The sequence below is a fragment of the Nothoprocta perdicaria genome, unplaced genomic scaffold (assembly GCF_003342845.1).
Source record: "Nothoprocta perdicaria isolate Ctin4 unplaced genomic scaffold, notPer1 scaffold_153, whole genome shotgun sequence".
Classification (NCBI taxonomy): Eukaryota; Metazoa; Chordata; class Aves; order Tinamiformes; family Tinamidae; genus Nothoprocta; species Nothoprocta perdicaria.
Window position 1 is genome coordinate 794,680 of NW_020454683.1, and position 27,759 is coordinate 822,438.

The 27,759-nt window shown below is 35.4% G+C and overlaps 1 protein-coding gene across 1 annotated transcript in view; it reads left to right on the forward strand.

Moving 5' to 3' along the window:
- CNTN5 (contactin 5) overlaps positions 1-27,759 on the forward strand; it is a 615,891-nt gene that overhangs the window by 484,897 nt on the left and 103,235 nt on the right. Inside the window, exons 11-12 of the mRNA XM_026034957.1 lie at positions 1,846-1,975; positions 4,047-4,197. Coding sequence (XP_025890742.1) covers positions 1,846-1,975; positions 4,047-4,197 — 281 coding nt within the window. The remainder of the gene's footprint in view (positions 1-1,845; positions 1,976-4,046; positions 4,198-27,759) is intronic.

The following is a 27,759-nucleotide window of genomic DNA, read 5'->3' on the forward strand; positions in this document are numbered from 1 at the left end:
GCAAGGCTACTTACTGCCCTGCCTCCTCCTCGTTGGATCCTGAACTCCACCAGCTCATGATCACTGCAGCCAAGGCTACCCCCCACCTTCACATCTCCAACAAGGYCCTCTCTGTTTGTTAGTACGAGGTCCAGCAGCCCACCCCTCCTCGTCGGCTCCTCCACAACCTGCTTCAAAAAGTTGTCATCGACGCACTGCAGAAACCTCCAGGACCGCATGTGGCACAGGGTGCCGTCCAGATAGGTTTTGAAGACCTCCAGAGAAGGACACTCCACAGCCTCCATGGGTAGCCTCTTCCAGGGCTCACACTCACAGGAAAGAAGTTTTTCCTCACATGCAGATGAACTTCCTGTGTTTCAACTTATGCCCATTTCCCCATGTCCTGTCACTGGCCACCAATGAGAAGAGCTTGGCCCCTTCCTCCCTACATTCTCCCTTCATATACTTATACATGTTAATCAGATCACCTCTCAACCTTCTCTTCTCCAGGCAAAATAGGCCCAACTCACTCTGTTTCTCCTCATAYGAGAGATGTTCCAGCCCCTTAATCATTGTCACTCTCCGTTGGACCCTCTCTACAAGCTGMATTTTCCTCTTATCCTKGGGAGCCCAGAACTGCACACAGTACTYCAGGTGCAGCCTCACCAGAGCTGAGGAGAGGGGCAGAATCACCTCCCTTGACCTGCTGGCAACATCCTCCTGATGCAGCCAGGATCCCATTGGCCTTCTTGGCCACGAGGGCACACTGCAGACTGACTCCCAGGTCACTCTCCGTGGAGCTGCTTTCCAGCAGGTCGACCCCTAATCTGTACTAATGCCTGGGGTTATTCCTCCCCAAGTGCAGGACCCTGAACCTAATAATATAAAATATATTATATAGATATATAGATATCTGCATCTATAATATAAAATAAAATAAATTATATCTTTCTTCTCAGTGAATATTTCTTATATCTTTGAAAATCAACCAATTATACATACACTGAGAAAGTAAACATATAAACACAGCCACGAAGCTACATGGATTTATCCTTTTAAAGAGGGAGATATCTAAAAATGAATAAGTGTCTGTACTTCTCTTTTTCTGGTTTTCCAAATCAGTAGTTGCATCAGGCTCTGAAATTTCAATTAATTTATTTTTTCATCTGCATTTTCAAACACTCCATTTTTTAAATAATCTTTAACTCAACAGCTCTAACAAAGAAACTTAGAATTGTAACAATTCAAACTATTCATTATACAGCGCCATTTAAAACACATTTTCATAAAAATACATTAATACCCCTTCTCTTTGACCTGCAGTAATTATTTTCTATTAGTAGACCTTTCAAATGAGAAATTGACTCTAATGTTAAAGGCAATTTTTTTTAACACTTTTTATACTTTTAACACTTTTAACACTTATTCATGCAAGCATTCTTTATAACTAGCTTTACAAAATGCTATCACAACTGAAATGAAACATTTGCTATAAATATAAATATCATCAAATATGGTACGTTCACAACTGATTTGTTGCCTCATTAAAGACATTAAGATGAACTACTTTTAAAAATCATGTAGGGTAGTAACCCCCAATATGCAAGCAAACTGATGAAAGTAGTCCTTGAGAATGGCGTACCCTACGCGTAAAATATTTCCCTTTAAAAATTTTCAGAGTTTTTCTCTGTTCTCCTCATTGGTTTTAATCTTGCCATTTCTTAGATAACTAAAGTAGAAAAGGAGATTAGTTCCTGTCATATTTTAATTTACTGATGCATTTTTCCCGTTGTTTAACCTAGTAGCCCAAACATTTTGCATGCTTGTTTGCTTTTATAAAATTATTAATTTTGAATTCCATTACAGAGCAGAATTGAAATGGTTAATGGTGTGCTGATGATCCACCGTGTGAATCTTTCTGATGCTGGAATGTATCAGTGCTTAGCAGAAAATAAGTATGGTACCATTTATGCCAGTGCTGAGCTGAAGATTTTAGGTGAGTATCATCAGAAAAGAACAGAATGTTCCTATTTTTCCGCTGATAATTACACCTGCTCTTGGCATGTTATGATAAAAAAACCTCTTTGCTACTCCAAAATTAGCAAAGCAAGCAAAAGTGGGATTCCTTTTCCTTTTGTTCATTATGTGTGGCTGGTCTAGGTGAGTGCAAGTCTTTCTGTTAACTGAATGATTTATTTTATAAATTAGCATCTTAGTTGAATTTTGAAACTATTTCTAATATAAGGCCATATTAATTCAATTGCATCTAAAAATAAAAACAAGCAGAAGAAAAGAAACTTAAAGAAAGTAAATAATTTTAACATCTCCATTATAACTATATTATTTTTTTACCAGGGCCAATATTCAAAGGCAGTTAGGCATGATCTTAGCTCTACAGATTTAAAATATTCCTATTAAGTCACTAAAATTGATAGAATACTTGAAATTGCATATATGAGCCAGCGTGTCTTAGAAATGTTGGGAAAATTTCATTATTTGCAAGTCAGGGAGGGGAAAGGAGTTTTAATTGAAGGAAAACATTAAGCTTGCATAATGTCGTCCTTCTGACACTCTCTAGTGTTGATACAAAGGTAAAGGTTGTAAAACACAGCAGGGCAGCAGTGATAAATGGACCTCAGTGGGACTAAGAGAGAGACTTCCAAGAGTCTCCTGTTTAATTCAGCACAGAGAACTACTGGAATATAGTTTTCTATCAAAGTACTTCGCAGCCCATACCAGAGGTCAAATTTCCAAAGCTGCACCTGGGAATTACTCTTTCAAACTCCCAGTCAAATAAATAATAAAACTGAAGTTCCTGAAATAATACAATCCATGTCAATGGATTTGGATACAATCCGGAAATAATACAATCCAGTTTCCTAGTCAACATCAGGTTTTTGCTGTTAACTCTTTCAAATATTTCGATCTAACCACATATTACCCACACAGTCAGTGGCTGCTTTCTTTTCATCACTTTTCTTTGTCAGATGAGATTCAGTCAGMAAATATGTACTTGCTGGTTCCCATATTCTTTTGTTCTGCTTTTTCTTTACCTAACATATCAGGTGATTGCACAGTCTGTTCATTGTTTTGTGACACCGGAGATGGAACATGGCTATCATATTTTGCTTCAGTGACATCAAGATTTTGTCTTGAGACTTGTAAAATTGTACCCTTTGTTAAATTTTAGCTGTAATACTGTATTAATGAAGCAGTTGCATCTGATTTTCTGGAATATTAAAGGGAAATGAACAGAATAATTTGCCATATAAATAGCTCTGGTATGAAAATTACTTAAAATAATGGTAGGAAATTCCTACATATCTGAGATAATGGAGATGTAAGACATTCCTATATTTGTAGCTGAAATAGGGTGATGTGTTGCTTGTATGTTTCCTCTCACCAAACAAATGAAATTACCAGGGAAAAGCTGACCTTTGTCGTGAAATTATAGTAATTAAGGTCATTGTGTGATACTTTTATTTCCTTAGTTGGGCTGTTGCAATCAATGGTACTTTTGAGATGTAAGAACAAGATATGCTTACAGATACACTATTATGAAATTCACAGTTTCCAACACTGATCATTTCAGTAAAAAGGCAAAACAATCACATTTCTCTAATGCTAATATTTTTGCAAGAATTAGTTTTAGTGCATTTTGGAGAATATGTGGTATTTAAGTACTTTTTTTTTTATTTTGAACTAGTTAAAAATACCTTTTTTATTTTCAACTGGTTGACCAGCTGCTTATGAAACACAATAATCTGAAAAAAAGGTCTAGTTAAGTCAGCTGAAAGATGTAATCTCTAAAGCTGTTGGATTTCTCAGGTAATTCTATGTCAGCATGTTGATCTGAATTACATTTGATTAATTAATAGCTTGACTAAATTATAGACCTGCAACCTAGTCTTAGCTGCTTATTTCAAACATTTTATAAAGTTCTGCCTGATCTGTAGTGTAATAATTTCCAGATGAAAAATGAAAAGTAATAACTGCCTATTAGAATGTTTTGGAAAGGAAAGCTGGGACTGCACTCTGTAGAGTTTAACATATTTCTTTTTTCACAGCTTCAGCTCCTACTTTCCCATTAAATCAAATGAAGAAAACAATAATTATTACCAAGGGCCAAGAAGTTGTCATTGAGTGCAAACCACAAGCCTCTCCAAAGCCAACTATCACTTGGAAGAAAGGAGACAAAGCGCTAAGGGAGAGTAAGAGGTCAGAAGCCGGTTCGGTAAACTACATATTACTGTTTGCCTGTTTGATTCAGTGATGCGAAATGAAAATGCAGCAAGTAACAGGAACATGCATGCATATGCACAATTATTTTGTCACATTGTCACATAGTCTCACAATAGTGACTTTCTCTTTTCCACAATATGTAAAAAAAAAAAACACAAAATTTTTCACAGATTAGGACTGATAAAATTGTTTTTCTTTGTKTTTTTTTTTCTGTTTCCTGTTACTTGTTTCCAAAGTGTTTCCATAGTTATGTTGTGTAGATACTATGCATTGTGTATATCACATCATTAAAAGTATAGAGTTTAAGTATTAAGGGTCACATGAACATATTACATATTATTATTTATTTGAAATACTTTTAATAAGGCAAATCTGCAGCATGATCTCTATATGTCAGGATCACAGTTCTAAGAATAGGTTTAAAATGATTTGGAGAAGAAACTTAGGATTTCATTATAAGATTTAATTATACAAGTAATTTCTGTATTCAGCAGCACATCTGTTTAACAGACTACATTTGATTAAATAAGCTCTGTCCAGCTCTGTATGTTAAACACAGTTTAAGCACTGTAGCTTAAATGCCACAGTAATTGCACTTTACAAGATAGCATGTGAGTACACTAGAGCAGTTTTGCCAGTCTCGACATGGTCTTTAAGTATACCCAGCAATCTTGTATTCTTTCTAGTAATGTATGTGAATGTACCACTTAAAATGACTTGTATTAGTCAAAAAGATAAAAGCAAGGCCTTTTTGTTCATTTGTGCAATACTGATGCACAATGCATTTGTTCTCTTTAGCTGCAAAAGCCATTTTGTTCTGGTGAGTTTTATTTTTATCTCGTGTCATCTGATTTGTTCTGAAAAGGTAACTTTCAGGCCATAATGGCTTTTGACGAGGCATTATGCAAACTATTTTACTAATAGGTAAGAATTATATAATATATGTTGACAGTACATAATAGAATAATATCACAAGGATGTAAATAAATATAAAATATTCTGAGACTGTTCTTTCTATGCTACAGCTGTACAGTTAATTTTTCTGAATTCACTTCATGACCTGTTCCTCTTATCTGCTCACTATAGTGTCTCTGATCACATGTGTGAACCTMCATTTTACTTTAAGACCTGTAAAATGAGCATATGAGCATATTGAGCAATTACCTGATGACTACCCAAACACAACACAAGTTAAAGTTAAAAATCTCGTAAAATTAAGATCCAGATAAACATTTTGGCATTTGAAGCTTTTGGCGCTTGCCTCTTTTGACAGAGCCTGGAAGAGTAAATGAAGGAACACAGAAAGTAAAAAGGCATTTTTGGACTATTTCAGATATTTAAATGAGTTGTTTGTGTTCAAATTAACTTTGCTGTTCAGGGAGGCACCTTTGTTATTCAGAGAAATTCCCCTACAACTATTTTTATACATGAGTGAAATATCTGTTTCAAGATAACTCAGTTGTCATTGTGCATATAGTATTTCTTAAACAATAGTAGCAGAGTATATGAGCAAGAGGAAATGAGCAAGCCTAACGTGTTATTTTGGGAAAGGAAGTGTAACTGAATGAATTTGGGCACTTTGAGGAAGAAGAATTAGAAGACAACTATCTAGTATAAATAAAAGAATCCTATCTAGGACAAAAAAAAGAATAATTTGTTGTATTTTAATGAATGTGTTTCTATTTACCTTAAAAATGGGCTTTCTTCATAGCCTGCTGGTATAAAAAAAAAAACAAATTACAATTAAAATGCTTAGGAAGTGTCATGTGATGATTTTATACATAATAGTCAACCACCTAGAATTAAAAAAAAAAAAGAACTAATTAAATAAGTGAAGGTAGAGATAGCGACGTACAAGATATTTTTTTGTTTCTGGCACAGCTTATTCCTCTTCTACAGAGTGGCTGAACCAAGGGCTCATCCTGTTTTATTTCTGTCAAGTATGGCAGCCTGTCAAAGATATTTACTCCATTAAATCACCTCTGTTGGGAAAGTCTCAATCAACAAGAGATCTTCCTCTCTCTAGGAAAGGGATTGATTAGTATCTATGAGCATCCTTTCTCCCTCTTCCAAGATGTTTTACATCCTTATGTTCTAATGCACATTGACAGAAATACCTGAGGGAACATTTCAGTCTGTAACTGAGCAAAGGCTGAGCTTGTTCCTTCTCATGGTGGGCTACAGATACCACTGCAGTAAGAACCTGGAATGCTGTTCCTGGAATTTAATGTAGATCAGAATGTAGTCTGAAAGCCTCAAAGATTCTATTGAAATGGCTTGACAAAATAACTGGGAAGAGAGTCGACATACATTTCATCTCTTGGCCTGATTTTTTTCCCCATGAACAAATGATCTAACTCCATTTCTGTCCTTGGTGAGCAGTCATTATCATGAGTAGTCAGTTTATTTGACCCTGCTTGGAAAGAATATGAATATTATAATAGATTTTTTAATTTGTGTGCTGCATGATTGGCRTTTTGATAGAATATAACAGAAAAGTATCTTCTTATTTGCTGATAAAAGATATCTTTCCTTTGTATCACTGTTACAATCTCCTAAATGTTTTCATTTAATGAAATTACTCATACAGAAAAATACATACTTAATAAAGAGTACAGTATTCACAACTATTCTACTAATCTGATTTTCAAAGACCAAAATCTTCTGCAACAGCTATGTTTCAATGAAACGAAAGATTATGATGCAGGGGATCCAGKATGCAGGAGATAAAAATTCCAAAGAATCAGGTATAACCTGTGAAACATACAGATATTAAAAGCATTAAAAGATGGCAATAATCATGGTAAAAGAACCACATGTAAAACGCTAACTCTTTGACTTTTTGATTTGTCACTGTCTCAGTGAGGCCTTTATTTTTTATTTTTAAATTGGAACATACCTGAGCACAATTTTATAACAACAGTGRGAGTTTTGTAGGTAGAAATGCATTTAAACTCCATATTTTCTTTAGTCAGCTGATAATAAGTAAAATTATTACTATCCTTACCTCTCCTCTTTTATGACTCTGTGTTGATTATGGTAGCCTGTGAAAATGTGTCTTCTGGTTATTGATGAAGTTAAGCTTTTTCAGTTCATAAGAATTTTGTTAAGAACTTCTGAATCTTTCAACTCACAAGAAGTTTGGGGTTTATACTGGAATGAATTGAGTGTTTGGATCCAAGTCTGAAAAATTAATTCAGTCCTTACTTTTGAATAAAATATTTATTTGAAACATGATTTGGTTTCTAAATAGGAAGAATCAGCCCTTATGCAAGACTCAAGGGTTTTTCAAAATCAGCATGCTTGTGGAGTTTCTGAAGCATTTCAATTAGATACTTCCTAATCTGTAATCAAACTCTCATTCATTACTTTAGCATCAGGTTATAAATGAGAATCAGGTGACTGATCAGAAAGCTAGTTAAGCTTTCTGTGTTACTGTGAACAAAAAGGCTTAGGCTTAGCTTGTAAAGCTATAAGAAAGCAGCAAAAATCATATTTAATCAGACTTTTTATGTAACTTTATAATACACAGTAGAATAGACTGGAATCTGCTATCAGTGACATTGGTATAAATCATGGATAACGCTAATAGTCTATGATCAGATTCTGGAGAAATTATTTTTATAAATTCTTTTAATGCCCGTGTTCAGGCTTCTTTAAACTTAAAGTGTTTTCCAATGATTTACTACTCTACAAATTTTAGTAAGCCATTGCTCCATGTGTTTCATCACTTTCCTAAGGTCACTTACTTTCTTCCCTAGATTTATTCTTGTATCAGTGACAATATCTGATGTTTAAATAGATATACTTGGGAAGCCATAGGTATTAAAAATCGTCATAGTTCTTTGTTCATCTGTTTTCAGTCCTTCTCCCATATCCAACATATTTTTTTTCCTTAAACTTATATCATATCTTCACTATATCTCATTATTTCCATTATAGATGCATTAATAAACTCACTCAGAAGCACTCTACCCACACAAAGAATTCTCTTCAGTCTCTCTTATTACTGATCCATTCAGATCACTAAAAATAAATTTAACCAACAAATAGGTAACAGAAAATGCAGGATTTTTATGGGGAAAATTTAGTCCTGCTTTATTACGGCTTTATTTCTCTCAATAGAATCACRTAATGGTTAAGATTGGAAGGGACCTCTACATCTAGTCCAAACCCCCTGTACACGCAGGGAGACCTAGAGCACAGGGCACAGGGTGGCAGCCAGGCGAGTTTGGAAGATCTCCRGAGAAGGAAATTCCACAACCTCTCTTGGCAACCTGTTCCAGTGCTCTGTCACCCTCACTATTAAGAAATWTTTCCTTAAGTTCCTGTGGAACTTCAGTTTGTGGCTGTTTCCTCTAATCCTATTAGTGGCCACCACTGAAAAGAGGCCAGCTCCATCCTTCTCACTCTCTCCCTTGAGTCATGACAGTACAAGCTGTGCAGAAAACATCTCCAACATAAAACAATCTCTGAAGGTTAGATTCACAATATATCATCATGAGCAACAGTGTCAGTCTCTCTGTGTCCATTGTATAACTGCTCATATTCATCCACAAGGAAATTAAATGTTAAMGAAAAGCTCCAGCATCAGAACTTCAGTTCAGCAGCCCTTCCTACTGAACAATTGGCTGGAACACAGTGTTTTTAACATCCCCATTCTTTCAGTAATCACTGTATCAGTAGTCACTTTGACTTGATTGCAAGTGATTAAAACCTTTTTTATGAACAATGTCATAAAATCAGAGACCCACAAAATGGACCTCTGGAGATGGTGTACTCCAACCCTCCACTCAAATAAGGTTCATTTGGAGGAGGTTGCTCACTAAGCTAACTTTCAGTTACTTACAAATTTACAGGTAAGTAAGCAGGAAGAAAATTTGAGAATGGAAACTGAAAGTGTGACAAGAAGTCATAACTTGGGAAAATCCTTACTTTCTTTGTGCTGTAGTGAAGGAGTAAAAGAAGAGGAAGCTGAATGCTATATATGGAGAACACTCAATGAGAAAACTCTGTCTTTATAGTCACATGGATATAAAATTTGAATCCCCACATTGATCTGTGAAAATACAGGACAAAAAAATAAACAGCACCATTTTAAAGTAACAATAATAATCATTGTGCAAATCCACTGGAGGGGAAGCGACGGTCAAGCTGTTTGTTGTAACAAACATGAGGGAGTGAACTCAAGTCAGAGTAATTCTCCTTTACTTAACTTTGTCTCAATTTGTGCTGTTTAAATTATATTTTTTCTGAAATTTGACAGCTGTAAAATATGTCAAGGAAAGGAGAGAGAAGTGATAAAGAGATCTTGATATTGACACTGAATTCCAAATAATTGTATTGGATAGTTAGAGTATTCCTAGGGAAGCCTGGGTCTATTGTGTCTTGCCTAAGTTTAGTTTAATACTAAAATTTTGAACTACAGAAGTAGTTAGCCTATATTCCTAGATACTTTGTCATCTTTTGCTAGGCAATTAGTGGAAACACATAGAACACTAAAAATATCATAATTCAAAAAGGAATAGAGAAGCTTTTACATTCTTCCAGTCTGTCAGGCTCATTCATTTTCAGCTGTGGCAGGTTCTTATTACAGCTTTACTCTTCACTCTGTATTTAAGGATTTGTCTTTTTTTCCCCTGTTTTTAATGGCTTTATCGCTCAACTGTTAGGAAAAAAATGAAAAAGAAGAGAAAAGGAAGGCATTTCAGAGCTGAAGCAAAACAAAAATGGTCTGAATCTGCAGGTGAAATTTGTGTTCAATTTTATAAAGTGCTTTTGTTAGTATATGTAGGGTTATTTTAAAAAAATATAAACATTTATTTGTCTGTAACGGAGATGTATGCTTTCTTCATAATTATAGTGGTAACATTCCTAAACAATTTCAGTTCCATCTAACTGTGATATGTAACATTAGTTTAAACTAAAAACTCTGCACTGTAAATGCAAAAGAAAGTGTGTACGTAAAATGCATGGAATATTACTCTGAAATGTAATTTTCAGTCTTTCTGGTGGTCCCTAAGCTCCTTTCAGACTCTAGTATCTGGTGCAAGCATTTCTATTTTTGTCTGATCCTTGTAGTTCAGCTCCTATCCTCCACTTTTTGATGAAAATATATATATATTTTCCTGTTAATAAAGAACTAAATAATTTCACTAGATACACTAGTGTAGAATATAGTATATACACAATTCTAGAATATTAAGCAGTCTGAAGATTTTATTTTGTACACCCAGCTATGTGTACATAAATGGACACTCAGGAGTTTCAATTAGTTTAACAAAAACATTTTCCAGGGGCTACCAAATAAAATCAATTATCATATTCCTAAATATATCTGATTATCTATAAGATGCTAAGTGACTATCTTGAGCTTAGAAATCTCAATCTCCTTCTCTGTAAAGGCATTCAGGATGATAATTTCTGGTATTTCTCATTAATATGTTACTTGTATAGCTAATTATATTAAGCTATATAACTAAAACTCTATAGTTACAGAACTATTTAGGCAAATATTGATTATTTCTAGGGAAATAATTTTTAATGCTAATGCGAAAGTGTATATTTAGATATGTATATGATAATGCATTTAAGCATGCATCATTTTAGAAATGTCATTTATAGATTGATACTTGAAATAWTCCACTATATTCTGTCAAGGTTCAATGTGAATGAGATTCAGCTGTGTAAAAAGGCATACATTTCAGATTCAAGGGTGTCCGGAAATCAATACCTGCCCCTACTGCTTCTTTTACAAAATCAGTCATAGAATGCTTAAGGTTGGAAGGGAGCTCCAGAGATCATCTAGTCCAACCCTCGGCACATGCAGTGTCACCTAGAGTATGTGGCACAGGGCTGCATCCAAGAGAGCTTTAAAGATGTCCAGAGAAGAAGACACCACAACCTCTCTGGGCAACCTGTTCCAGGGCTCTGGCACCCTCACTGCAAAGAAATGTTTTCTTAAGTTTCTGTGGAAATGTTGATGCTTCAATTTGTGACCATTTCCTCTAGCCCTATCGCTGGCCACCACTGAAAAGAGGCTGCCCCCCTTCTCCTCACTGCCTCCCGTGAGGTATTTATACACGCTGATCAGGTCCCCCCTCAGCCTTCTCTTCTTCAGGCTGAACAGGCCCAGCTCTCTCAGCCTTTCCTCATAGGGCAGATGTTTCAGGCCCCTGATTATCCTCGTAGCCCTGCGCTGGACTCTCTCCAGCAGATCCACCTCCCTCTTTGGAGCCCAGAACTGGATGCAGTACTCCAAATGTGGCTTCACCAGGGCTGTGTATAGGGGGACGATCACCTCCCTTGACCTGCTGGAGATGCTCTTCTTAATGCACTCCAGGATCCCATTGGCCTTCTTGGCCACAAGGGCACACAGCAGTGTGGTCAACTTGTCGTCCACCTCATGGTCAACTTGTCGTCCACCACAACACCCAGGTCCCTCTCTGCAGGGCTGCTCTCCAGGAGGTCAATCCCTAGCCTGTAGTGTTCTTTGGGGTTATTCCTCCCCAAGTACAGGGCCTTGCACTTACCCTTATTGAACTTCATGAGGTTTCTCACCACCCAGTTGTCTAGTCCGTGCAGGTCCCTCTGGATGGCAGCACAGCCTTCAGGGCTATCYGCTCTTCCTCCCAGTTTCATATCATCAGCAAACTTGCTGAGGGAGCCCTCCATTCCTTTATCCAGGTTATTGATGAAGAAATCGAACAGGACCAGACCAAGGATTGACCCCTGGGGGACACCGCTAACTACAGGCCTCCAGCTGGAGTCTGTGCCACTGACTACCACTCTCTGCACCCTGCCATCGAGTCAGTTCCTAATCCACCTCACCATCCACTCATCTACCCCACACTTCTGAAGCTTACTCAGGAGAATGTTGTGAGGGACAGTGTCAAAAGCCTTGCTCAAGTCCAGATAGATGACATCCACCGCTCTGCCCTCATCTATCCATACAGTCACTCCATCATAGAAGGTGATCAGGTTAGTCAAGCGTGATTTCCCCTTGGTGAATCCATGCTGGCTACTCCTGAGCACCTTCTTCTCCTCCACGTGTATGGAGACAGCAGCCAGGATGAGCTTTGTCAGAAGAGTACAAGTTTCCTATAGTTTTTCTGTGATGTGAGGGTGTTTTGAATTGTCAGAGACATCTGCAGCAAGACTAGACACTAATACTAGTGAACTGAGTACCACCTTTTATGGCTTTAATTTTCTATACTCTGATACAGTAGTTCTTTCTATTTTTTTCTCAATTGCTGAATTGTAAATAGACATATCCCTTAGTCCTTCACCTCAGAAAAGATAAACATGAAGAGCTCCATCTTTTCAAGTGACTAATCACCACAAGATAAATTGTGTGCCTTTAATATATTCTTACATAACTCAGCTAATTATCAGTTGAGCAAACAGTTCATAAAATCTGGTTCTAACTATTATTCATTTCTCTGCAGTTGTTATAAATGGTGGCCAAAGTTCCCATTTGTGCACCACACAGCCAGAATATGACAAGTCACCAGTTGCTTAAAGGTTTTTCTTTGCTTAAGGCCATCCAGACTATGACTTTCAGCATAATTTGCCCTTAATAGAAGGTACATGTAAAATTCTTGGGAATTTAAGCACTTAACTTCCTGCCACAGCTGATCCCTAGATTCCCAGGAGGCAATTTAATGATCAAAAAGTAGTAAAGCGAGAAAATGCTGAGAACATTAAGAGAGAGAAATTTCATGACAAAAATACTTACCTTCCTATGAGGATTGTACAAGTCACTTCTTTTCACTTTTTGCATAAATCATGATCTAATTTAGCTGTGGCAGGTTCATACTGGGAATTAGAGATCTGGTTATAAAGTGAAAAAGGGAAACAATAATAACCTTGATTATATAGTAAAAACAAATGGCAAAATCATCTCTAAGAAAAAGAAATCTCTATTGAAAAGCAGCACTGTTGTGCTAATTGATTTCATTTTATGATATGAGTTTTGATAATATAGCAATTTTGTCTGCTCTCCTAAACAACTTTATTCTGATGTAAAATTCCTAATTATCTTACTTGTAGAGTAGAACAAAATCTTGCAGGGAACCTACTAAATTGGCACCCTCCTTCAGGAATAATGTTGGGATATTGTAAGGTTTTCAATTTTTCAGCCTTTCTGAAATACAGTATTGGTTGAGGCTGCTGAAAGAAGAGAGAGTACATGAGTGAAGCAAGAATTAAGAATCAATCAAGCCAGAACTTTTTCCTACAGATTAGAATAAGTGGATATCTGTCGTGTTTGCACTTTTAAACATCTGCACACTTTCACTCTGTGGTTATTAAGGTTCAGATTTATCTCTCTGTGAACTAATTAAACATTACATTTTTACCTGAAAAAAACAGACTAAAGAATATATTTTCTACAAGGACAATCAAGCTCTTGGTTTAAGGCAGTGGGAAACATGGTCAGTATCTCATTATTGTTACTGATTATCAGTTACATTCCTTGTCTTGAATATTATCAGTCTCATGTTCTTTGGGTGTAATATAGATTTAAAAGAACTTTAGATTAAATATTTCTCTTTAATAAATGATAGAGAAGAAGGAAGAATTTTAAAATTGATTTAAAATTGAAGAAATTTAAAATTTGTAAAAAAAAGAATCATTCATCCACTCCAATACTTGTAACTTGTGAACTCATCTACCAGTGTTCAATAAATTATTTCTGACGTGTTCTGATTGTGTGTAAACCAAGTCTGCATATACCTTTGTTAATTATTAGCACTAGTGAAACCAACATTCTACCGAATATAAAGACTTCCATAGAAGTATATTTTCTAAATAAATATCTGATATTCCTCTATTTTTTACTTTGCTTATGCCTATCTCATTTAAACGGAAAAAAAAAAAACCATAAAAAAAGAACAGATAAGAATCACAATTTTAGGGCATATGGAAAGGTTAAACATGTTCTTTTCAGTAAACCAGCCTACAGTTGATATTTGTGAATGCATTAAGTGAGCGTGCCTCCCCTTTGTCCTTCTCCTACACTTTCTTTTGGAAAAAAACACTTTTTTAATAATTATTTCTGTAGTTGCTGTTTCTAAACGTTAATGGTTAAAAACTTCCAAGCTAATTAATATCCCATTTTATCATGTCATTAATAAAGCTGTTTGGAAAAACTAGCAGTAATCTCTATATTATTTCACTGCACTAGCTTAATAAGTTACTTTTTCCTCCCACTTCCTGCATAGACTGCTGTCTGTATAAATAAGCACTATTATCTGTTTTTAATATGCTCATAAGCTCTTTTTTCCTAGTCTATGTTCACAGAGGAGATAATCAGCCTAAAGCTGGGAAATGTGTGATTTAAATTTCACTATGGTGTCATTAAATTAACTATGTTAAAGTCATTGAAACATCCTTAATGGATTAAAAATTTACACTCTCTAGTTAAGAATTAAAGAACATTGATGAGATTTTTTTTTCCTTTATTTTCATTTATGCTGACTCAAGGTTGTCATATGTAATGACATAATTACATATGCAGGCTAAAGTAAGACTTCACAAGTTTCTTCATCAAGGAAGTAGAGGTACTGCTTTATTTTAAAGTCATTAATAGCTCAATGCAGGATCACTTTTACTGCCTTTGCCAAACATTTGTTCCAAGTTTAGAATTTGCATCAGGCAGGATATGGACTTGAATTTAGGGTTATGAAAAGGAGTGATTGCTCTGCAGTAGGCTGTGAAAATAACCAAACAAGATTCGTGGGTATAAAAACTCAAAACTCTACAGTAACAGTGATATATATCACCTTGGGTTTCTCTTTTTCTTACAGTTTAATAATCAATGACTCAATTCTGGTGGAGATATAGGTCTTGGTTTTTGTTTTTTGTTTTTTGTTTTTTGTTTTTTTGTCCAAAAATTCTGCTTTCAGCATAGAGTTTATCTTTTGATGAATAGTACGTTTGGATTTTAAAAATATTGAATTGAAAAAACAGGACATTTTTTCAAAGAACTCTTTTTTTCTCTCTCTCTGTACTACTAACTATGGCATTGCAACCGTCTAAATAATGAGCATTTTAGAAGTTTAAAAGCTTCTTTTAGAACCATTTATGGATAGCCCTAATTTTGTTTCACTTTCTTACAGGAAAATGAAACAAGGTGCCACAGTCCACAAGCTGCTGACAAATGTGCTGAAAATAGTGTGCTAACACAGATATATACAGAATATTTTACATTTTAACAGTTGAAGTAGTTTATAGTACAAGCAAACACTCCATGAAATGAAAATAAAAAAAAGATTAGTATTAATACGCATTTAAGTTACCTTAGACCTTTAGTACATCTGGGAGAAATTCTGCTAAACTTCTCACTTTTTCACTGACATCTCAGCACTTGCAAATAAATCTTTCTCAGTCCACACCCTGATTCCAGCATTTCTCCTCATTCTGATTTCATGTGTCAGTAAGTTCTAATCAATTCATATCTCACAGCATGTAAGGCACTACTACTGCTCTGACAACCCTGTAATGGGAATTATAATACTTGCTACATTTTCAGTTGTTAAAAATAGAGGAGGGGAAAAGACCTACTATGTTTGCCCTGCCTTGATTATATGTTAACAAGGTTGCTGTTTTTTACTGTGAGTTCTAAGCTTAAATGGGAATTTGTCATAAACCACATCCTTTGTTTTTGTACTGAATCTCTTTTTTTGTTAAAAGTACAATTTGTGGGACCCTGAAATTGCCAGTACATCAAAAGCTAAGTGCTGCATTCAGAAATATGTCTAAACTTAAAGCTTTTGTCACATTATGCACTTAGTGGTCATGTATTTTTGTCTTTAATCAATTTTTCAATGCTTCTTCATATTCATATGCAAGGCGGAACATATTACTATAGTTGTGTTTTGTTTTATTTCATGCTATGCCCCTTTTCCTCCTTTTTTCACAAAGAAGGGATCAAGACCAATACGATAGCTCTTTGTTGTCTACTGAATACCCACTCAAGGATACTGCACATCCTCTTTGATATGCCATTAATACACAACCACTTCTAAATTCTAACATCAGCTTAAAAGACTCATGAGATTCTGACTGTTGAATTTAAGCACATGTGATTTCTCAACCTGCACTTTCATGTGACACTTAGATAAAAGCATGCACTAGAAGGTATAATCCAGATTTTGTATCGAAGAGAATCCCTTGTGACAAACTCCTATAAAAAGAAGTCCTTGTAACCACAGCAATAAGTAAATCCTTATTTATTAAAGGTTGTCTTCCTTGGCAACCTGTTCTGTTGAATATGATTTTCTCTATATTATTAATGGAAAAGTTGTCACTGCATAAATGTAATGTAGAAACTAATTCAATCACTTCCAATAGGACCTCAGAGTGTAGATAAGTGTATAATGAAATTCACTATACATAGTTCAGATAATAAATTTGGAATACTGTCCTTCTGTAGGTGGGTATCGATTGTTTCTTTCTTTTTTTTTTTTTATTTCTACAAGTGGGACATCTTAATGTACTTACCTACTTGTTATTTTGCACTTTTGAATGCATGTTGATTATCTTTTTTATCACAGATCGTTCACTTTTAGGAATGGAGTATCATTTTAAGAAAGCAGATATAAAATAAAAAAAACTACATCAACCAAGTCATCAGAGCTAAAATTGCTATTAAGCTCAAACACATGAGTTATTATCCCTTCATTATTACTATTAGTTGTACAACATACTGTTATTTTTCACACAGCTTTGTAAACATGGAAAAAGAACAATTCTTATATTCAAAAGTCTTAACCTGTGGTGCATCATTCCCATCCTGTCAGCCACTTGCTGTGATCCCCAAGTGCACAATTACACAAGTGGCCTATTGTACGTAGCTGTACTTGGCTGGCATCAACTCTCCAAGTTACTTGTAAATAAAATCTTGTTGCCCGTTTTCAGCTTAAGGAGTGCAGTTTTGTAAACACACATTTTTTTTTTCTGTTTACCTCACTGCTGCATCACCAGAACTCATTTTCAGAAGTACATCTTTTTTTCCATGGGTAATAGGCTTCTCTTCAGAGCTGGATATGTTCCTTAGTTGTATTTATTGTTAAATACAGTTCCTACTTGGTGAAGACAAGTCAGCTGAGGAAAGCTAAAGGATGCATTTAGATATTATATACTCCAAGGGCTCTCTTATTCAGAATAACACTGGTTTTCGTATAATACGTTCATTCATTCTATTCATCGTGGATTTAAGGATATTAAATGAGAAGGACTGTAGTCTGAGTACTTGTTTTTGTCTCTGTCTTGAGAACTTGAGAACTGACTGACCCAAGCAATGGAGCAGCTGTTTTCTTCTTTGCTCTCTGCTTTAATGCTCTCTGAAATGTGTCAGTCGGTTCTCAATGTGCATCAAAATAGATTTTTCCCTTTCTGTATATTCCCTTTCCCCTCCATTATAGGCTCTGCTTATTTCTGTCATATTTTTCAAAGAGGTCAGTTCCTTCCCAAATGAAATCCCTGTGACTGTGCTGGGAATAGCTTGCTCCAGAGATCACTATCAACATGTAGTGTAGCCACACTACACTAGACTGCAGCGTGTTCGGTTCCTTCTGGTCTGCACAGTGCTGCAGTGCTGTCCCAGAAGGGCTGGGCCTGTACGTGCTCCACATCCCACTGCACTGTAGGCCACAGACCTGAAATATACCCTAGAGGTACTCTGTAAAACAGTTTTCTGAGCACTTGTAGCATAATAGTTTTACTACTCCAGGCATTCTGAAAAAATAAAGTTAAATTAAACATTTCATGGCCACAGTACCAATATGGTGCTCAAAGGAGGAAAAGGTCAAAACTCTACATTGCCTCTGTGGCCAGTCTGCTTGAGGGAGGTCAGCTCTGAGCCATGGTAAAGTGACAAAGGGAGCTGGAAAAAACACTGAGGATGGTGCTTTTATTAGTGGAGATTTTACTCCATGTTACCCTTTTCTAATCTTAATCCTCTTTTAATCTTACATAGAGATTTTTAAGCTATGCAAACAGATTTTGTATCTTTCTACTCAACTAAACCTAATCAGCTCTTGAACTCTGCATCCAACAGTATTCTATAAATAAGCTCTCCTCAAACAACCTCACTACTTGCCAAACCAAATCCAAGATAAATATGTTCACTGGCTTGAATCACCAGTGATGAAAAAGTTGCCTGTCATGTTCAGGAATAATTGTATTATTAGCATTTATTGAGCAATCCAGATATGGAGCATTAGTTTCCAACTGTGATACAATTTTCGATAACACTTGCTTGTTTCTTCTTATTTAAAAGATGTTTGATCAAATGCAAATATGATTCTTCCTGCAACTGTGTTGCAGACTTACAGACTTCCCGCATCATTTTCTTTTTCTTTCTTTTTTTTTTTTTTTTTATGTCCCCTTTGCTAAAGGGGACTTTCCTTTAGTTTCCCCTTCTAGTTCCTGGAAGGCATTTGGAGTCAAATAATTCTATCTTATTCATGTTGTCTTTTCAACATATCATCTAGTTCTTACAATGAATAATAAGGGAATATAAGAATAATGGAACATAATAATAAAGGAAATCTGAGTTTTAGATATGTGCAGATGCTAACTGTACTGCAGTCTGACAGCCACACATGACACTCAGGTTGTGAGTCTCAGTGCAGCATGGTGACCTAGTCTGTACAGGATTCAAAAACTGAGCAGTTTCCAAATAACAGTGTTTGAATTTATCTTATGAAAACATACTCATATATGATTGGAAAAAAAAAAAAAAAAGGATATTGGGTAAATTTTATTGAGGAGAACAAATAATTTTTCTGAAATGTAACTTAGACTTTGCCTATAATCATTAAATAGATATAGTTAAAACCATAATTGTGGCTCAAAAACAGAAACAAAATAAAACAAAACAAAAGCCACTCAGTGTTAGGATTTATCAGCTCTTCCCCGTTAGCAAAGACATGATTGATAAACATGACAGAATGAGCTCTAACAAGTTTAATATTTTTGAATATCAATGTCTAATATTTTCAGTGCTAACATAATATGTCCTAACATAACCTTAGTAATTAATCTTCTCTCTCTCTGGGCTTTCTCAGCAGCTCTTATAGTACCAGTCTGAACTGTGCTGTTAACAGAAAACACAAAGTCTGATATTTTACCCACAGGAGGTTGCAATTAGATCCACTGCATCAGCCTCATCTGGGAAGTGCTTGGGTAGGAGATCAGCTRAAGGGGCAAGAACTGACAGAGTAGACTGAAGAACGGTTTGGAGAGAGGTGTGCTCTGGACAAGGTTTGCTGAGACAGATTGTCTTTAAATTTGATTTGTTTTATGTAGAAACAAAATCAGGCAGAGACTTTCCTAAGGTAGTAAAATATGTGTCGCCTTTTATATATCCCCACACTCTACAAATCAGTAATTACCTTAAAAAACAGGTTGAAAAGGACATATTTGATGGCAAAAACTGCATTGTTTAGCTAGTACTAGGTAAGCATTAGTTGCAGTTTAGAACTAGTAATTTAGAATTAACAGTAGAACTACAAAAACAACTATGATACTGTACCCAAGCAAAAGTTGCAGTCACACTCCCACAATACACATTTCTAACAAAATGTAGAGGAAAAATGTAAAGGAATGTTGACATTGATATAAGATAGTTCATCCAGAAGAAGAATTGGCCCTTCAAGGAACATAAAGTACAGAAAAATTCACTCTGCTCTAAAGCTAAAATTCACTCTACTCTAAAGCTCTTGATCCTGGGCTTCAGAAGAATTCAGTTTCTCCTAAAATGTTGAGGACAGGAACTTCTTATTCTAAATTATGGCTTTAAGGTGCTTTAGTACAACACTAAATCTTGCAAGGAAAAAAGAAAAGAAACATCTACCATACATCAAATGCATGTTCTGGAAGTTTAGAAATTTCTCTATAGCTACTTTCATTTTCCTGTCTGTATGATTGAAAAAATGAGTATTGATGCCCTAAATTCTTAACCACACTCACTGGAACTCTGAGGAGGATTGCGCTGCGCTATTATCTATGTGCTATAAGATGGAATTTGCACTTATTGAGGGGAGGATTTTGATCAATAGCAGCAATTTTACACAAGGGTCTCTGTGGATAGACATTAAACTTACTGAGGCAATTAGAAGAAGCTTAAAGAACTCTTAACAAATTACATGCTGCTCGTCCTGTCACATTCTTCATAGTAAACTGACTGTGAGCAAAGGGCTAATATTAAAGAAGATCAAAATGAAAAATAGTTAAAACATTGTAAACTGACACCTTTTTCATTTTGGAAGGAATAATAAAGAAGTCTTGCATCTCATGGGCTTAGCCCAAATCTTCATCACATGATGGAGAAACTGATATGTCTAACTGAATATTATCCAAGTCAAATATTTTGAGTATTTAAAACTGCTTTCATGGATTTCTATCCCAGGTCTATCTTGATAAAAAAGAAGGAAGAAAAAAAATTATATTTCAGTGAAACAATCCAAAGATAAAGGAAGGTAAAAATATGAATTGAAGTATAAGCAGAGGATTGCAGATATTAACCAAACATCTCATGGATTTATGCAATCCCAGCCAAAATGTATTACAACATAACCTGGTTGACCTATCAGGCTGACCTACAATGCTTAAACCTCATCTAGTTACCTCTGTATTAAGATCAACAATTCATATTTCGTTGAATTATAACATTCTGTTCCACAAAGAATGTTGAAACAAGCTTATATGCAGAAAGTTTATTCATGGGATCTGTAACAGATTGCATACATCAAATCTATTGCTGAAATTTAAATTGGGGAAAAATAATTAAAAAAAAAAAAAAGAAAAGAAAACAGAGGAGAGGATAAGGGGAAACTCACCCTAGTGGCTGCAAGCAGAAGAGAAAAGACAAATTCTCCACATGAGAATTTCCTTAGGAGCATCATCTCAAGCAAGTGGTTTCCCATAATACTTCCCTATGTTAATTATATAGTTCTGCCTCCTATGATACTGTCAAGCTCCATATTGCTTCTTCTGTGTAGGATGCTGTTAACACTCATTGGAGCACACTTTTAAACAGAAGGCAGGGTGTTGCATGCAGACTGGTTGTTAAGCATTTTGCACAAATAATGTTTATCAGATGTTTATTATTTATGTCTATATTTAATGGATATTAACTATATTTCATAAAATATGTATGTGTGTGTGTATATGATTAAGTAGTCATCCATTATGAAGAGATTGAATTTGTTTGTAAAATACTAGACTTGATTTTGCACTGTATTTTCCTTATCATTTCCTCTTCACAGTATCTAATTTATCAGCTTTATAGCTGTTAAGATCTGGCAGCTACAACAGAAAAACCTCCCTGTGTTTAAGGATCATGGTAGAAGGTTTTCATAACAATCAAATCTACACTTTGAAGTAGCTGCATTATCCAGTGGATCACATCTATCTTTTTCCACTAAGATCTTACACATATGTCTGAGAACATCATTTAGGTCTTCCTTCTCCTTTTATTTTCTTATCTCTATTCCAAAGTCCTTTAAGTTTATTTGTAGTTTAATTTGATCTTGTGTCATTCTTCCAATGTGAACAGTGGTGGCGTGGCAGATGACTTATAATGATTATAAAATGGTTTATAATCCTCCTTCTAGTCTTGCTGTTACATCTTAGAGCTTTGTTCCAGGAAGGCAGCAGATCATCTTCTGCTCCTTCTGTATCACATCCTTGTGCTGTGATACAAAGGGAATTACATGTTCATGCCCACTGAGAATCAGTTCCAGTACTGCTCACACTTTCAGAAAATTTACTTACCTAAAAAGATATTTTCCAATCCAAACAAAAGTAGAAAATGGAATGAAAAGGAAAGGAGAAAAGAAGAGAGAAGAGAAAATAGGAGAGAAGATGATGAAAGGCTATTTGTCTTCCAGAAATATTTTTCATTCTGTCAATTTAGCTACCAAAAATAGGTGTGTATTTTGATTTGTTATGAATGTTGTCTTCTTCTTCTTAACATGAATGTTGTCTTAGAATGAATGAATTAACATGAATGTTGTCTTAGAATGTTTTCTTCTTCTTCTTCTTCTTCTTAACACAAGAATGGCTTCTTGTGTTAAGTCCTGCACAGACTCATATAGTTCCTTGATAGGGATGAAGTTTCTAAAACAAAGAATGGTTTTGTAAACAGATTTCCTTCTTTGTAGAAGAAATGCAATTAATTATTTAAATTACAAAAGTAAGACAGGCTTGTTTTTCATGTGGAAAACTTGGCACTGGCAGCTTATCTCAGGTCATGTTGCTTCTCATGAGACACAAACACAACGTAATACTTTGAAACATTACCGGTGGTATTAGGGAGACTGATATTCAATATGACACATGAAAATAGTAGAAATATTCTCTCTCACTCTTGTATAAGCTCTCATCAGATCCTCTTTAAATGATAAACACTGTCCATAAGAAGACTGTAGATTTGATATGTGTTCTGAGAGCGTTTATAGGAGRAGAAAACACATGAAAATCTCATTTGTTAAAGATATAACCGAGAAAAAAGTTTATCTTAGTCTAATTTGTAAACCTTCATCTAGACTCTAATTTTCTACCACTGGAGAAAAATTACTTCTGCTTGTTTATAAATAGTAACTGAAAGCTGTGGACTTAATTAAATGTCCGCTAACTAATCTGAGTGCCTTGGTATATCTTCATAGCCTGTGATTTATGGAGAGCCAAAGGGTCATGGGAACCATTTACCAAGTTAATGGAGATATATGAGAACAGTCATTTTAGCCTGCAACATTTTATTAAAAATCTTCAGGCACAGGTTGTAATAATGATGCAGTTTTATTATCTGCCTTTGTGTAGTTGGTTCTAAAAGAATAAGAAACTTTGATTTGGTGGAGGAGATCTGGGGCCAAATTATGCCCTGAGAAACAGATGGCTATTCAATGGGTGCTGTGTGTAACTATCTAGCAGAAAAAATTAGGCTGTAGTTCAGATTGTGTGGGGTGTAGGATGGGGTCACATAATATTTCCACCTTGAAACCAGAAACCTAGAAGTATAGAAAACTCCTGTGTTTTACAGTACACAAACACCAAAATCAGCCAATATCATGTCCCACATCACTGCATTCTACCCATTCTACCTTTTTCTTTTTTTTTTCCCACTTACTGATATACTGGAATTTTATAGACTTGAGTTGTTGGCTTCCCTTTCTTAACTCTTTTACGAATTTCTCACATTCTCAGCTGACATCTTTTGTTTTACAATTGTGCATGCTATTGTTGAAGCTACCTGAAAAATTCTACCCAGTTCAGAAGTTGGGTCATTGGTTTGCAGCATTAGTATATAAAGGAATTCATTGCTATAAYTCCTTGCCTAAGTTTGGTGGGGTTTTTTTATGTCCTCTTTTTATAATGCTTCTTAACTCTTCCTTCCTAGGTCCTTTTAAATACCATTCTTTCCCTCTGTTTCATTCTTTCTCACCTCCTTTAAAAGACATTAATATATTCAGGCTTTTCTCAGGCATAAAGCATAGAAACATAGAAGAAGCATAGAAGAACAAAATCTTCTACTTTGCATGTGTCCACAAACATCCAGAGACCTCATTTTCTTCTATGAAAGCATCTTAAATTTCATGAGTTACCTAGTATTGATATTGTGCTGCCATTATGGACCTCCCTATGGGTCTTACCAATAGAATAGATACTAAAGTGGGCAAGGAGGGCTGGTTATGCTTAAAAGGTTCCAGCATATGTAAAATATAATTCCAAATTAGTTCTTTTCATTCACTGACTTCTCTTTCATGATCAACTTCATGTTATGCCTTTAAAATTTCGCTAGAAAGCAAAGCAACTTGTAAGAAGCATACAAAAAAAGGAAATYGACTGCACGAGTAACATCACCCAGAAAAAGCCACATGAAGTTTGCACACTTACATCAGCACCATGTGCAGTTCAGAAACACGGTCGGTTTGTGCACTGAGTTTTGAGATGTGTTTGCAGGCATTGTTGGTCATGTAGCTACTGCCACTGCTTGACTGCATTCTGACTTTTTTTTCTTATCCTTTGCTGCTATGTACAACACAAATTTCCTTCCTCTCCTCTYCTTCAGATCCTTCACTTTTTTTTCTTTCTCAGTTATCTTGGAGTTAGATTCTCCTTTTARTTACACGGTGAGTCTGATAAGTGCCTCTTCTGTATTCATAAATAGTATGAATATCAAAATGTCATAGGATGCAATAACATTTGATGTTTTCATTGATAGAGTACCTGGTGCATAATGCGCAATCAGTATAAAAAACCGCACAACTATTTAATCTAAAATGCTAGACACACAATACTCCTTTTYTTCATTTCCTGATTTAAATGCTAGAAAGAAATAACAGCCTGTGAAGACTTGAAAATGCACCGCATTTGTTTTGATACCACTACCAGCCCAGCTTTTCATTTAGATGTTTTGTAGCSTCATCATAAAAGATCTGAATATCTTTAAGCGCTTTAAAGAAATGGTCAGCAGCAGTAGCTACTTCATTGTATGGCCCTGCGTTTCTGTCCTTGCAAACACGTTCTCTCTTGCAAACTTGCAAACAAGTTCTCTCTGAGCTCAGTGGTGGCTGAGCCTCTTTTAAATGTGATTTTGTTTGGACAGCAGCTGCCCTTCCTGCTTGTGTTGTGTAGTTGTGTTGCTTCAAGCTCAGTTTTCAGCAGAACATTTTTCCTTTCCCTGTCTCAGCAGAGTCTGAGGATTTGGGTCACACCAGACTTCAGCAGAGTGGAAGATGGTTTCCTTGTCTAAGCATTTCCCTGATCGAAGATTTCTTTGTCTTTCCTTCTTTGGTAGCCAGTGAAGCAAGAACTGGTCTGAACACTTCAGTCAACCTCAGAATGATCCATTGGAGACTCATGATGTGAACTGCCCTCATGATGTGCTTGTTTCTGTCTGCTTGTTAAAGAGGGAGAGAGCCTGGATGCCTGCAGACAAGGCACAACACATGGCTCAGCTGAGACAAATGCCATCTCTAGGGATCTCAGCACCAAATGCAGTTTTCTGTGAGAATATATCTAAACACAGTCATGCACACAGACCAAACATCCTTTTATTTGAAGACAATTCCAAATCCAAGTGGCTTTAGTGCTTCAATCCCCTGAAGAGACCCTTACTCACATGGAGTCAAGTTGAGAGAATCAGGTTCTTTCTCTCCCTAATAGTATGTTCCTCATCCTGGTGTATTTATAGCAGTGTGCATAAATTTTCTAGAGCTCTGCTTTTCTCGCTCTTGTCACTCTTTCTCTCATCTTTCTGAAATTTTATTTCCCTTTCTTCTGTCTTCTTTTTTTTTTGATTGCAATTTAAAACTTTTTTGCAGTTTTTCCTTGTCTTCAGAGGATGGATGAAGCCAGACTCTGATGTATTGACAGATATTCAGGCAGATCTTGGARCCACTGTTGACCACAAATTTTGGTTTGCAAAGTCTCCCATTAAACAGGGAAAACAATATTGCTGTGACTTGCATCATGCCTATGCAACTCCAGTCTCCTTTAAATTCTGTGGATGTACAAAGTGACTTTCTCTTGTCCTTTTCCTACAACTTAGGGACTGTATGTCATCATTCTTACTTGACAGACTTTTATGGGCTTCTATGTAATTTTATAGAACAATTATTTATTCAAACTATTGAATTGTCTGTCTAATAAGATTTCACTGTTTTGATGTCAAGGAACTTTAATATTAAAAAAGTGTTCATACACAATTACATGGTCTTACTTTTGTATGTGCAGTTTCTAACCTATGGAATCCTTAAATATTTATTTATAGGAAATATCTGTTTCCTCTATAGATGCAAATATAAATCAGCATTTGCTTTTTCTGSCCTGGAGCTTAGGTATGTGCAAGAGAGAATGTGGGTTATTTCCATAGCTGTTAGTTGTATTATCTCAAATCTTAAACAAAGAAGGCAGGAACAACAATTATAAAAACGCCATTTGGTATAAATATCTTTCTAGAAAGGAGGCACACTTTACTGTAATTTGAGAATAGATCTTCAAAAAGCTTTTATTTTTCCTGTTTTTTTTTTTCCCTACTTCCAGATATCTAATGCCTGATTTATAGCAATTTATTTTAATTAATTCTGGACACCTGCAACCTGTAATTGATTTGGCACTGATATAAATTTCTTGACTGCATTCCAGCTCTCACACTGCTTTTAATCATCTTCAGTTTCTCCTTTGAATATGAATGTCAGACACATAGTATTATGGAATTTATGGGGGATGGGAAGTTTTTATGTTTTAGAAGTAATTTTAAAGACTGTTTTCATTCTAGATAYTGAGCCAATCTCATCAACAAAAAATCATAAACTATTGAATTTTAAAGAAAAATATCTCTCAAGTTATAATATCTCTAGTTTTCATTGGCAGTGCTAAAATGATAATATTTTGGTGACACTGCCATTTTCTTCTAATTATTTCCAAATTCCCTCCTAGATTAACAGATTCAGATCTAATATTTTTAATTTCCCCAATTTCTAAGTAGAATATCATTGAGATATTTCCAAGTGCCTGAGTTATGGTACCAATCTTCATTGTAGAAAAAACATAATGTAACCTTTTTAGAATAATGAAGTTAAGGTCTTTGTAACATCAACTTTAACAATTACTGCATGAGTAAGCTGCAGTTGTCCAACATCTTATCATTTTCATGCATGAGAACAACCCAAAATATTCAARAGATATCAAACTAACTAGAAATACCACAAAAGTTTTTTATAAGGAGCTTAACTTGTAAACTAAAGAGAATATCCTCTTCTATGATATGCACAGAAATACAGGAAGCAAAAGCCGGTAATTTGCATTAAAAACTTTACAAGAAATCTTCATCTGTGTGTAATACAACCTGAAATGAGCATATATTGCTCACGARGAATATTACCTGCATTATCTGGGGAGAAAAGACTGGAATATTTATCTACATGTGTTATATGTATGTATGTATATTTCTATATTTTAAAATAATGAAATATATAATAGCAGTCTTTATATAAAACAATATATATTGTAAAAGGCTATATAATMGATATGCATTAGCAGATACCTATGTTTTTGCCATTTCCATGTAATTTTCCCCAGAAGTCATGATTGGAAATACAGCCATGCCAGCCTGTGGTAAGCCCAAGTCMACCTCTCACACACTGTTTTCAGCTATTTGAAGGAGAGACCTTAAGAATCTGTCTTCATYGCTTCATATTCAATATTTAAATTATATTCCAGAGTTTCAGTCCACTAAGTCAAGATCGAAACTTGGGGATAATCATCTGAAACAATCCTGTCTTCTCTGAGTTTTGCATAAAAYATTCTTAAATTGTCAGTGTGTGACACTGTGTCTCAAGAAGCAGAGAGGAACTTTGGGGATTAATGTCTGACTTAGTGCCTGCTATTACCCTGCCTAAATCTCTTAACTCTTCTGATTCCTCATCTGTACAGTAAGATAGGAACAATATTGCTTATTTACTCTGCAGAGGCTTTGGGAATTAATTTGTCATAGAATCCAAGATTCATTCAAAGGACCTGGGA